General features: G+C 38.1%; 1 protein-coding gene across 4 annotated transcripts in view; it reads left to right on the top strand.

Moving 5' to 3' along the window:
- The first annotated feature begins 499 nt into the window (after window positions 1-499).
- Window positions 500-14051, top strand: part of CAMSAP2 (calmodulin regulated spectrin associated protein family member 2) — an 81265-nt gene continuing 67713 nt past the window's right edge. For all 4 annotated transcript variants that reach the window (XM_041479588.1, XM_041479587.1, XM_041479586.1 and 1 more), the window contains exons 1-2: window positions 500-638; window positions 12982-13241. In XM_041479588.1, coding sequence (XP_041335522.1) covers window positions 500-638; window positions 12982-13241 — 399 coding nt within the window. The remainder of the gene's footprint in view (window positions 639-12981; window positions 13242-14051) is intronic.

Raw genomic sequence — 14051 nt, 5'->3', positions numbered from 1 at the left:
CTCCCGGCCCGCAGAGGCCGCCGCTGGGGCGGTGTGGGGCTGTGCGGCGTTTTGGGGCCGGACCCCGGCGTTTTGACATCCCGGCGCTGGGAAGGGCCGCGTCCCGGCCTGCGGCGGCTGCGGGGGCCCTGCTGGCGGCTCCCGCCCCGGGCCGGGGGACTGGCGGCCGCCTGGGGCGCACGGCCCTGGCCGCAGGGTCTCCCCAGGGAACGCGGGGCCGGGGCCGCCGGGGGCATTTTTTCAGAGGCGGAGGGACGGCGGCGTGAGTGAATTGAGACAAAGAGCGAGGAGGAGGAGGAGGAGGAAGAAGAGGACGCTCGGACTCGGCTACATTCCTGTGCAGAGAAAGGCGGGAGGCGGTGTTAGCCCTTTACGGACAGCTGGGTCCGGCGCTGCTCTCAGCTGCTGTCGGCGTATTTACAGCCGGCTCTCCCGCCCGTGGGAGGAGGACGGAGAAACAACCATGTAAGTTCCCAATTGCCGGGGGTCCTGTGAGAAGATGGGGGATGCCGCAGACGCCAAGGAGATGAGGAAGACTTTCATTGTTCCTGCCATCAAACCCTTTGACCATTATGATTTCTCCCGAGCGAAAATCGCCTGTAATCTGGCCTGGCTGGTGGCCAAAGCCTTTGGGACAGGTAGGTGGCGTCTCCTTCTTCCCTTTCTTTGATGCTGGTTCCTGCTTGGTTGCTTCGCTACTGAGGACGTGCGAGCCATTCCCTGAGGAGCTGAGAAGGGGGGAGATGTGTGGGAAATGCTTTTGGTCTGTTCCCTTATCCTTAAGATCTCTGACCTCTTGTGAGGTTTTTTGTTTTTCTTTTGTTTTTCCTTAATTACACTTAGTCTTTTTGGAGTAGTCCCACTGTTTCCATCAGCAAGTAAATTTTGTGTATTGGCGCTCATATTATTTTGTTTGAGTGAATCGATCTCTGTAAATGTTATTTTATTTTTTTACTCTGGTTACACTTCTACAATGCGAAAAAAATCCCAGCAATCCACGTTTGTCTGTCATCTTGAAATTTTCCCTGGTGTTGCTTAGGAGCAGAATTGGGGGCTAGCAATGGAAATGGGTGCGTGCTCTTAGTTCTGACATGTGTGACAGTAGCCTGTAGCCATTTGAATGGCTAAGCATTAAGAAGGGTTTCAGCGAAAAGAGCATTTAGTGCCAGGTTTTGGCCTGCATACAGAAGGCTCTCCTCGTCTGTAAGTGTAAAGGGAATCGATTTGTAGTGCCTCCAAAAGGCATCAGTGCTCTGTCGTTGAAAACCTTGGACCTTGAGGAATACCAGACCTATTATTCTGTGCCTGAAATATTATTGGGCCTTGAGGAATACCAGGCTTGCAGAGGTCTTCTGAGGGAAGCATTTTGAAAATTTACCAAGCTGGAGGGTTTTTGTTTGGGTTTTGTTTGTTTGTTTTGTATTTTTTTTTTTTTTAGTTTTTTATTTAATTGATTTTTTAGCTTTTTGGGGGGAGGTGTGGTTGTTTGCTTGTTGTTTGTGGTTTTTGGCTTTAGTATAGCTGTAGTATTGTAATAATTTAATTTTCTGTTGATTAAAAATAAGGGGTTTTTTGAAAGGTGAGGTAGATATCAACCATCATTACTTTTGCGCCTGTTTTTTGTAAAATAACTGGAAAAGGTTCCTCCTTATGGAGTGTTGCACCGTTTACATTTAGGGCAAGGGTGCTGTTATGTATTTAGCCAGGGTTAGCTTGTATTTAGCATGTCTTTGTGGGACATGCTTCTGCGAACTTATAGTATTTGATGCAATGCTTCCAAAAAGGCACTTTTAAAGTGCTTGAATCTGGTGAAATTTTAGTGAGTGCATCACTTCAAAAAGAAAGAAAAGATCAAAATATTGTTTCCGTATAAAGATTTGTCGATAAACTGTACTTACTTTTCTTTGTGAAATCTGGAAAAGTAATATTTTGATATATGGCTTTATTAGCTATGCAGGTATGAGAGGTAAAATAGAAGAGAAATTCTTGGAAGTACCTAATTGAACATCTTCAGAGATCATTATATTTTTAGGTACCTTGTTTCTATAGGGTCTACTCATAGGATTCTGAGTGTACAATGCTTGTGCAATTATATAACCCAGCCTTCTAACCTGAAAACTTTTTTTTGCTGGAGTTTGACAGATTCTCAACCTATGGTTGAAATATCTTGGTTTATACTGGTTGAGTTTCTATTGGATGTGTAAAGCCACTTGCAGGGAACTTTTCTGGTACTTTTTATAGCAAGTGTGATCCAAAACAAATTCCTTTTCTCTTTCCTTTCATGACTGGGGTTGTTCTGAGATGCTCAAATGAAACATGATTAGAGGGAATAATTGCTCCATCTGCTCTCTAATCACTGCAGTAATGTGGCAGTAGGAAGAGAGGTAAGCACACACGTTTGTAGTGTTTCTGGTCCCAGTTCTTCCACTAGGTTAATGGAACTAGAAACGTCAAAGAAAAGTTTGGCTGAAGTAGGGAGGGACAGTATACAAGACTTGCATGTCTGCAGTACAAATGCTTCCTTTATGCTTGGAGTGAAACAGAAGAACTGACCTTCACCTTTTCCAAGAAGGAAGGAAGTTCGGGTTTGTTAAATTATTTTAGTTCTTGGGAATAAATCACAGCCTCAGTCGTGTCTTCTAACTATTGCTATATACATTTGTACAGAGGAAATACAAAGGATGATTAGTGTGTTTATGGGTGCCACATTTTATTTCTATATTTATGCTCGAAGTATTGAAGTTCCCTAAGCCTGCTTGGGAAGGTGAAGGGTTTTTCCCTACCGTCTATGAAACAAAGTAATGCAGGTCACTTTCATAAAGGAAAAGCATAGATTGTTACAATCATGTATCCATTAAAGAAATCAAAATCTTTATGTATCAAAAGAATACATCTTTCAGTGGATGGCTTTCACAGTCTTAAAACCATATTTCAATACAATCAGAGCTGTGGATACAGCTTGACTACATGTTGTGGATTTGCTCTTGCAAAAAGACTTGGAAATAGGTACTGTTCATTAACATTAGTAATGACTTCTGGTGTTTCATTGATACCTGGGTCCAAAAACTGAGAGACAAATTTTCTATTGCTATTGTCCTTGGTAAAACTGCAAGTGTAGAGTTTGACCCACAACACAGGCAGGTCAAAAGAAGTTGTCCTATTAGTGAGGTGTCATAGGAGAGCAAGAATGTATTTACAGTCATGTTGAAGGCATCTTATATGAGGAATTGTTTAAGGAATACTAATTGAAGAAGGAATTCCTATTTAAGTGTTGAGGGTGTGTAGGATTTTGTGCCTTGGTGTTTTGCTGCAAGACAATATATAGGTGTTGGGACATGTCAGATTAAATGTTTTGTAATAAGCAAATTGTTTAAGTGACACAACTTGCAATAACTGAAAGGGGGAAAATTAACAAATGTGAAATATAAAAGGGAGAATGTTGGACCTGAGAAATTAAATCTGCAAATACTTAATTTCAGCCTTGTCTCCCAATGCTGACAGTTAACCATTTCAGTATAGAAAAATTTCTTCCCAAAGAACTGGATGAACTGTATGGAAACTATAACCTTCAACTTAAAAAGTATGATGGGACTTTTTGTTTTTTTTTTTTTTTTCCCTAAAGCAACAGAAGTGGGTTTCACTGTTTTGGAATGTAAAGGTTTTGCCTTCTCAGTCTGCTATAGTAATAGAAAATGTGCCTGAAAAATTTGTTATCCATCCATGCTGGACAGGCTGATCTAAATATACATCATTCCTGACAGATGTTTGTTTAGCCTGTTTTTTGAAAATCTCTAATTATAGACTTTCAACAGTATGTTTTCTAGTCAGTTTGGAGCTTATTTATTTTTAGATGTTTGAACAGAATCTTGATGTCTTTTGCTATGTTGTTAAGCCATTACTTACCCTCTTCCTGGCGCTTTTGAGAATGGTGGGCACCTTACGTTTTTAGAACACCTTTCATATAATAAAAGCAATGTCTGTTATGTTGTTTAGACAAAACAGACTTATTTTTCTTTTTTACAGGTCAAACTTTTTTGCTCTCTGTGTATATTAGGGGTTGAGGTTTGTTTTCTTTTTTTGGTTGGTTGGTTTTTCATAGAATTTTTTCCTGTGGTTGATTTACATGAGCTCTGTACTTAAATCTAGATCTATTGGTCCAGCTAAACCATTACCAATACAAGGTAAATTTGAAAAAGTATTTCATATTTCCAACCTATAATACTCTGATTTGTTCACTGAAATATGATGTTTGCCATTTCTCCATCAGCCTAGAATTGTTGACTCATGCAGTCTGTGATTCACTGTAGCTCTCTATCTTTCTCTGCAGAGCTGCTGCCTACTCAGTTGTTCCCATCTTATAATTGTACTGTTGTAGGTTCCTGCTTTGCAGCTATTCTTACATAACTGCATCCTATTTTCAAACCACTCCTTCCACTTATCAAAATCATCTTGAATTATAATTTTGTCCTCCAAAGTGCTTTCAGTCCTTTTGTAGCTTGGAATCACTTCTCTACAACCTTGTCTAGTGTGAAGAAAGATGTGAGTTGTTGAACCTGGAAGTACATGTTCTTCCCATTTGGTAGGGGACATAGTACTCTTGGAAAATGGTTTTTCAAACAGCTTTTCATCCAATTTTTAGTTACGAAGTTAAGAGTATATCTGTGTCTGATTTTCAGAAAAATGTGGGAACAGTTTTTAAATAGAGTTAAATCTGTTGCTACTTTACTATCCATGCAACATAAAGCAAAATGAAAGTCTGAGCAATTGTCCTAAATATTTTTGTGTTTTCCAAAGTCAAAATAAGATAGTCTGTATACCTTTTAACCTTAAATTTAACATTAAATGTATTCTTTATAGGTCTTTGAAGCAATATATTACAATTGCATCATTTGCAAGTAAACATTACCCAAGAAACTTAAAAATAGCTTTCTCCCAATGATTAATGTTTTCAGAATTCGTATGTGGCTACTTACTGCTCTTTGCCCATGTTGCCAGTGGAACCATGAAGGGAGGAAATGAACGCTGTGTATCTGACAGAAACAAGTTGCAGCTAAATACTCTCATCTGTTGTGTTGGATGTTGCAGGCCAGAACACATTTTAATCTTTTTCTAGCAGAAGTAATTTCTTCGCTTGTATTCAGTCTGGCAGTAGCAAAACCTTGTATAGAAGGGTTTGGTGTTCAAAAACAAATGTTTGAGATTCTAGTGAGAATTTTTTTATATAGATTTCATTACCTCTCTAAAATAGTTGCTGACAAATTGATACTTAAGTCAGTCCTAAAAAAATCAGTGGATTAGACAGATCATCTACTGAGATGTTTTACTTGGAAGGTGGTTGTATCACTCCTTTCTGTAGAGCACATTTGTAATGTAGTTTAATGGTAGATCACTTTTTTTGAAGTAAATACATAAAATTGTATGAACTTTTGGATCTGTTAGGTTTGGCAGAGTCCTCTGAAGTTGTAGACTGTGCATGTACAAATGTAAAGGAAGGTGATCAGTAGGGGGACAGTTACAGGATTGGCAGTTGACAATGGACCTCCTTTGGGGTGTGGAATCTGTTCTTTCAATGACTGTGCCTTTGAGCCTGTTTGCCCTAAGAATTCTAAGTGCTTGTCTGCAGAATGTAACAGATCTGACAGAGACTGTAGCCAAACACTCACTGATTTCAGGTGATGAGATGAAATATATTTCTTCTCCCTATACCTGGGTTCTCTTTATATTTTTTGACCACCATTGCAGTTACTACTGAAGATATGGTTTAAAATTTTCCCCTTCACCCTATAATTTAGGGTCATCTGTTGTGTTACTTGAGTGACTCCGTGTTCAGAGGTGACTCTCCTTCAAACTTGAAGAGTATTTTTATGCTGTTGATCAGGAATGTGTCACTTTTTCAATAAGATGTTATTGATTTCCATTCTGCAGCTAGTACAACTGGATACAATTCCACTCCTGAAATTAGTAGCTTTTAATACTTGCTCTGCTAAACCAAGAGCTCTGAATGATCATTTTTGCTGATCATTCTGGAAAATGAGGATAGAAGTGAAAAATTCTCAAGACTTCATAAGAAAAGTAGAGTGAGATCTTCCTCCTCCCCCTTCCTTTTTATTTGTGCAATTGGACAATACATTATTACTGCATCAGGTGGTAATAATAAACATTTCTGCTACAGAATTGAAATGTAATGTTTGAAGTCTATTTGCCAAATGTATAGTTCTAGCTGTTTCCTACATGTTTTCTTTTATTCAGTTAAAAGCAGTTTTACACTAAGACAACCTGTAAGCCAGACACCAAAGAAGATGTGTCCATTCACATCTATCTACTTATGGCTGGCAAAAAGTTTTCTTTGGCTTAATAAAGTCTAGTAGTAAGTTCAAGAAGTGTTTCTCTCTAATTTTCTGAAACAGCTTTTCCCATGATCCATAGGATATTTAAATCATAACTTGTCTATAATAGTTATCAAGGTGCTGAGATAGGATTATAATTATACTATTGTCTTTACATTTCTTATGACTTGCCTCTCCCAAAAATAAGTTCTGAAGGCATTTATGCTAATGAAAATTGATCCCCTTATTGGCAGGGTTAATTCTAAGCAATTATTTTGTGTATTAAAACTTGAATCAATACACAGGTTTTAGTAAATTAGATGCCAATCTTCCCATTTTAATAAGAAATGCCAGTACCAGACACATTCTGTAGGTTTTGTGAGGAGCACTTCATGTTGTGCTACTGAAGGCAGAATATTGGATGGGAGAGCCACTTAGTGTGACAATTAATAGAGCATTTCTGATGTGATTTGCAGTGTTCAAAGAAAAACTGCAGTCTGGTTAAGCTATGAAAGTAGAGCCTGTGCATGTTTTTTTCTTAAATGTTTTGGGGTTGGTTTGGTTTTGGGTTTTGAGGGGTTTTTGAGGGTTTTGTTTGGGTTTTGTTTCTTTAAATTGTTTTAGTTTGAGGTTTTTTGTTTGTTTGTTTTTTGTTTGTTTCCTTTTTTTGAATGAGGAATCCCTTTAAAGTGCAGAACAGCTGTTGAAGCAGTGGATAATGGTCTATTTATGTAGCATCTAGAGGCAGGAGGGTAAGATCTGTTTATTCATAGTACTTCTATGATGCTAAATTCAAGAATCTCTTGAGTTCATCTTAGCAAGGTGGACAAAGCTAAGAATGGTTATACTGAGGTTGAGTGTGCCATGAATTGAGTGTTGGCTTTTCAGATACTTGGCTCTAGACAGAAGTACACCTACAGCCTGCTAGCCAAGAACAATGGAAGTGGCAGACTGATTCAACAAACCAAAAAAAAAAAAATTTGTAATCACTACTATCTTATTTTGTTTTCCACTTCCTGATTAAAAGTCTTGTTTCTTGATGGTGTCTCCAAAATAAAATAGTAAATTGAAATGTCTCCCTCTTCTATTGAGTCCACTAAAAAAAATCACCAGAAGTTAAATAATATAATACTGTCTTCTCTGACCTGTTTTCAATTCTTGGACTCTTGACTTCTGTGCAAGCTCTGCTTTCTTGTGCCCAGATTGTAAATATGGCACCAGAATCCTCTTTGGCAAGTGGGAGTCTGAATGAGGTAACTTGACACAGTCAACTCCTGGCAAAAACATACCTTGCTGACCTGCACAAAACCATCAAGTCCATTAAGATTTGGCCTACATTCATCTGCTGATTTGCACTAGGAGGTGGTTAAAGGTATTAGAATTTTCATTAAATAATTCTGTATTATATCTCTGTCTTCTACAAATATTTTTTTCTTCTTAATGTCTTTGTGCATTGACGTCAGTAACCTGTAGAGAGGAAGTTTTCTAGATTGAGGCTTAATGTTGCCTTGTGGCTCCCAAAAGTGATGGCATCATTTAATTAGAAAGCCCATGGCAAAATATTTTAACTTGTTTTGTTGTCCTCAGGAATTAAATAAACCAAAACAAACAAACAACATGGAGACCTTGTTGACAAAGACTTCTAAGCTTTTGGATATTCTTAAGGCAAGCATTCATAAATCAAAAATTGTTGACTGATATAAACTTGAAAAACTCAATAGTTGTGTAAAGAATTGTATTCATCTCTGTGAAAGCATGGAAATTTTACCAAAAAAAAAACCCAGTTTGTTTTTAAAGAAAATGTAGACTTTTCCCATTAATACAAACAGTTTTTTCCAAATAACAAATTCATACTATCTTCCAAGGAGAGTAATTCATACCTATCTGAGCAGAGAAGATTTCTTATAAAGCAACTTTTAAAGGTAAATTCAGTAGTGTTATGCATGAATTAATTTTAGACCATTCCTTCCCTTTAAAATGGCCTGTTGAAATGGAAAATTAAGTTGCATTTCTGTCTCATGGTGAGGAGTGTTCTGGTTTTGTCTGGAATAGAGTGAATTTTGTTCCTGGTAGCTGGTGCAGTGCTGTGTTTTGGATTCAGTGTGGGTGCACTGTTGATAACACTCTGGTGTTTCAGTGGCTGCTCAGTGGTGCTTTCTCTAAGTCAAGGACTTCTCCGTGCCTCGTGCCAGCGAGGAGGTGCAGGAGGAGCTGTGGGGGAGCGTGGCCAGGGCAGCTGAGCTGAGCTGAGCTGAGCTGCCACAGGGCCCCTGCAAACCGTGGCTGCTGTGCCCAGCACCGGCTGGGGGAGCTGGCTGGGAGAGGCTGATCATTGCTTGGGAACGGGCTGTCTCTCTTTTTCCCTCTCATTGTTGTTACTGTTAAATGTTTTACTTTATTTCAATTATTAAACTGTTTTTATCTCAGCCTGCAGGATCTACCTTTTTCCAACTCTCCTCCCTATCCTCCCATCCCAGCAGGGAGAGTGGGGGAAAGAGCAAGCAGCTGAGCAACTTAGTTGGGGCTGGGGTTAAACCACAACAGGGAACAATAATTATTCTGTGTTTGTTTTAAAGCTTTGAATAAGCTCTTAAATTTTTAAATTTTTTCTTTCTTCTCTAGAAAGAGCATCTGCAGGACTTTTAATTCCTTGATCATTTATGAAAAATTACCTGAAGATACGTTGATTACTTTTTTGAAGTTAGCTTGGTGGTTAAATTTGAGTTACAGTTTTGGGCTAATCTTTCTTTTTTGTTCTTTTCTTTGTGTCTTGAACTTGCCCATTAGCTTCATTTATTCTCTTCATAGTACAATATTTACAAATTTCAAAATGTCCAAATTATTTCCAAAGCTGTGGTCCTGCTCACAATTCTAGCAAAAAATAGGGTGGTCGTCTAGTTCAGCTTCCTTCTCCAGGAAGGGGCAGCCTCAGTGTTAGGAGAGGTTTCTCAGTGCCTTGTTCTGAAAGTCCCTGTGGATGGCAGTTTCACAGCCGGGTCCCCAGGCAACCTGCACCTATGTGCTGGTGGTCTCTCTTGAGAAACTTTTCCCTTGCATCAGCCTGTGAGCACTGCCTTTTATCCAGGTCCATGTTTGCAAGGCCTGTTGGTGCTGGCAGAGTGCAGGCAGATCCCGCCCCTTGTCTCCAGCTCTGTCCCAGTCTCCTGGTGTCACCTGCATTGCATGTGTTCAGCTCGCTGCACTCCGCGTCCCCATACACCCCCTGACATAATTACCAGGGATTTCAAGGTCAGATGGTACTTTATGGCAATATTTGCAACAAGGTATTTCTTTTAAAACGGGTCATTTGCCTCAGAGTTTAATCTTGAAAGATTCCTCTTTGTCAGCTGGGCACAGGCTGGTAAAATGCACACAATGAAGATTAGTGTGAAGATTCTTCTCTGCCTAGCAGAGCCTGTTTAACAATCTCTAGTCCTGACAGAATTGTTAATAAAGGCTTTTGACCCTGCTGTTTGTTCTGGTAATCTACTGAGAACTGGATGGAGCCTTGAAATTCCCTGCCACAGGACTCCAGAGGCAGCACATGCCAATTTTGGAAGGACTTCTACTCTGAGATAGTTTTCTCTGTCTGTTACCTACCTGCTGTGGGGGTTTTTGTTTCCTTTTTAAACTCTAACATGAGAACACAGCTTGAATCTTCTATCGAGCTATTCTAATATCAATCAGTTTAATATATGTTATGAAGTGGGGGAAAGTGCCATGTTTCTTCCTGTGCAGAGGGAAGTCTGACAGGAATTTTTGTAAAGAATGCTGATCTTGTTGCACTAGAGATTTCTTGTTTGTATTCTTTCACATTTTTTATACAGTCAGAATATGCCTGTAGCCACAGCTTCTCTTCCTAGCCCTTCATTTCCTTATTTTATTTTTCTAATAAATTTATTTTTCTGATTTTATTTTTATGAAGACCAATGAGTTTCTTTTCCACATTTGTTTTTGTGTACGCCAATGAAGTAAAAGAAATGGCATACATGTCATTTTGTCTTTTTCTGTATTTTCAGAAGCAGAACTAAGCTTTATAAATAATTCTATTTGCCTTTGCTAGTCATCATGTTGATTTTTTTTTAACTGTATTGAGTTTTTAATTACTAAATCCCAGCAGCGGATGTCATTCTTTCATGATAAATGTATTTATTGCATCTTGTCACTTTAGGATGTGCTTCAGGGGTACAGAAGATGAGAATTAACAGGCATTGGGTTTGTTATTTACTGTCTTGAGATTTCTCTTCTGGCTCAGATTTTCAGACTTGAAATCTGTCTTTGTCTTCAGTGAATCTGAACCACAGAGTATGACTTCTGTTTGAGTGTAGCTAAGTACTCCTGCCTCAAGAGGGTTTGGTTTTTTTTTCATATAGGAATGGGGCTTTTTCAAGTCTTCTAAAAAATTACATTTGGCTTTATCTGTTCCTCCCTGCTTCCCCCCATTCCCATTGAAATTCTCATCTGCTTCAAAACAGGGGTGTGTGGATTTTGGTTTGGGTTTTTATTTAATTGGTTGGTTTGGGTTTTTGTTGTGGGGTTTTTTGTTTTTTTCAAAAGCAAAATCTGCTGCCTGTGCATTGTGAGATATGTACAAAAAAAAAAGTTTTCTAATCCTCTCTAGCTTGAAGAAATAGCATAAAGACGCTTTAAGAGTAGGCATTTGGAATTGTAGAGGATAAAGTCCTGAAGAGAATTGAGCTCCTGATGCCGAAGACACATTCGGGACTTCAGAAATACCACCTAAATATTTAAATAGATAGTGTGTGGACAAACAGGGAAAAGAAAGAAGGTCAGGTAGAATTAAGATAGATAAAAGCAATACCTGGGGAAGCAGGTATCTAGCAGCTCTGCGATGCTCAATTAGAAATGCTTTGTGTTGGACTGGATGACTCTGGATCCTGTAGTCAGTAGGTGAAGTTGGGAAGTGGAAGAGAAGATGGAAATATCTCCTGATACTGGTACATATTTTTGTTAGCAGTTTTATTATCATCTTGTAAAAAAGTAGGGCTTTTTTACAAGATGATAATAAAAGGCATTAGATTTGTGTTTTAAAGGGCAGAGTAGTTGTGCTGATGGTATATTTTGATCTGTATTCTAAAGCAGAGCTGTCAGTTTTCTTGCCAAATTTAGGCTCATGGTTTAAGCAAATGACAAACTCTATCTCTTTCCCTTGATACTCTGAATTGGCAAAAGAAGCAGCAATATCTTACCCTTTCCTACCATCCTTCTAGCATTTAAAGCATGTGTTAATATTTCTTTCACTTTTTGCACTCTACAAAGCGTGTCTTCCCTCACAAGTAGAAGACAGCTGGCACCTTCCAAAGCCCATAATGGAAGCGCATGAACTGCAATAGAATATGTATGAGGAAGGAGATAATCTGTCATTATCTTGTGATGGCATGTTCTGTTTTTTCTCTCTCTTCTTCTGCTCCACCCTTACTGAGCTGTTTACTCCAGACTGATTCAAACCTTGTCTGTTCAGCCATTTATCCAGCTGAAGGCAAAGGGAATAGCAACTTAGAGTTGCATCACTGCTTTCCTACGCACTTATTTTTTCTTCTAGCAATTAAATAGACTTTTTGCATTTGGACTCAGGAAAAGAGTCACATGCTCTTTATCCCATAAATGTTGTTGGCTTAACTAATTTTACAACAATAGAGAATGAAATTCTTCCAGGAAGAAAATGAAGCATCTTGCAGTGTGTATGCCTGAAAATCTGAAAGTTATTTTCCACTTGACTCATGATTTAATTTAATTTGATCTAATACCATATTTAATTAATTTATAGTTGTTATATTTGTGGTAGACAATTATAGTCTGCCTGTATTGTGTTATGTACAGTACATGAAAAAAATGTTGGATTGCCTTGGAATGCTAATTTTGGAGTTAAAATCTTAGCATAGGTTTGACAAAATCTTGCGTAGCTTTCTGTGGGTACTAAGCCTCCTCGCTGAAAAAGGAGGAAAACCACAATTTTAAGGGAAGTCAATAACACAACAAGGCCAGTAAGAATTCAGTATTTTGCCAGAAAGAAAGTGATAATATTTTTTATGCTTTCTCCATTCTTCTACTTTCAGTCAAAAGCCCATGTATTTGTGCTTAACTGCTGCATTGTCATTATTCTGTGATGCATGATCTTTGAAATAAACAGTATAGTAATCAAAATTCTCCTGCATATACAGAAACTAGAAGGCTGCGTTGTGTCTTGAATTTTTCTGTGCTGAAACATAATGTTTTAGTTCCATTTTGTTGTTGTTATAGAGTCCAAGGTTTGTGTTTAAATGGGTGTTGTTCTACCTTTATATGTCTGACCTATATAATATTACGCCAAAGGAAATGAGAATGTTTGGGCATGTATTTGGAGAAGCCAAGAAATTTTAATGTAATGATGATGTAAACCACAGATTGGTCTTCTGTTGTGGCCTTTGCAGTGTGAGACACTTTGACTTTTTCTCAAGTTTCTATTTATAGTTCAAATATTACCTTTGTCTGAATTTTTTCCCAGTATTTTATAACATAATTGCTGGTATAGACTTTGGCCTCCCCTTGGTTAAGCTTTCTTTAACATAATTTTGAGTTCACTATAATTTTTTTAAATCCCCTAATACTCCAGCTGTCCTTTCTGATACTGACTTGTGCTCTCTGTGTTTTGTAGAAAACGTTCCCGAAGAGCTCCGAGAACCATTTTACACAGACCAGTATGACCAGGAGCACATTAAACCACCTGTTGTTAACTTGCTGCTGTCTGCCGAGCTCTACTGTCGTGCTGGGAGCCTTATTCTCAAGAGTGATGCTGCAAAACCACTTCTAGGTCATGATGCTGTTATACAAGCCCTGGCACAAAAAGGCCTTTATGTCACTGACCAAGAAAAGTTGGTGACCGAACGAGATCTTCACAAAAAACCAATTCAGATGGTGAGTGTTCCAAGCCTGTGTGTTACATCTCTTCTCTCCATCTGTGTACTCCCAATTCCTACAGATCTGTCTTTTAAAATGCACCATTATGTTGAAGTATTTTTCACAGGAGTTCAATGGGATTCATTGCTGGAAAGTTTATAATCGATTTGATTTAGGTTTTTTTTTTCATGTCATGTATGTCTTCTGTATTAATGCTAAAATACACCTATCTTCCTACTTAGTTAAAATGTTACATTTTTAAATATAGCAGTGACAGTATAATCACTTTGATTTCAGTTTTACAGCACTAACTGTAAGTGAATATTTCTGTGTTGGAAAAGTTTGAAAACATTATTCTTGAGCAGAAACCTTTGGTTAAAAGCTTGAAAAAAAAAGTTTTAATGGCAGGCAATTCAGCCTAATAACATTGAAGAGTCACCTGTTGCACGTTAAGTCAATGTAAAACACACAACAAAAAATATGTCTTTGCTTCATATAACTGCTAATTAAAACATTAGTTCAAGTGATGAATGATTCTATTAGTAAGCTTCTAAGTCATGGGTTTTCTGCTTTGTTTGGAGCTGAGTTATAAAAAATTACTGTCTACATATGTTTAGCAAATGGCAGTATGATAGAATAAGATGCTAATTCACTTAATTTAAAGTGAAATATTTAAAATATTCACCTTTTTATTTTTGTATTTAACATTTAATATAGAGAATAATTTAAGTAAACAGAGTATTTGTGGTCAGTGATCTGTAGCTGCCTCTAGAATGAAGGTGTGTGGAAATTAATATAGCTGTGGTGATCTTAGAGGTGTTTTCCAAT

Source organism: Pyrgilauda ruficollis, unplaced genomic scaffold, assembly GCF_017590135.1.
Source record: "Pyrgilauda ruficollis isolate IOZ18807 unplaced genomic scaffold, ASM1759013v1 scaffold49, whole genome shotgun sequence".
NCBI lineage: Eukaryota > Metazoa > Chordata > Aves > Passeriformes > Passeridae > Pyrgilauda > Pyrgilauda ruficollis.
The sequence above is the reverse complement of the archived record's forward strand: the minus strand, read 5'-3'. Positions and strand labels throughout refer to the sequence as shown.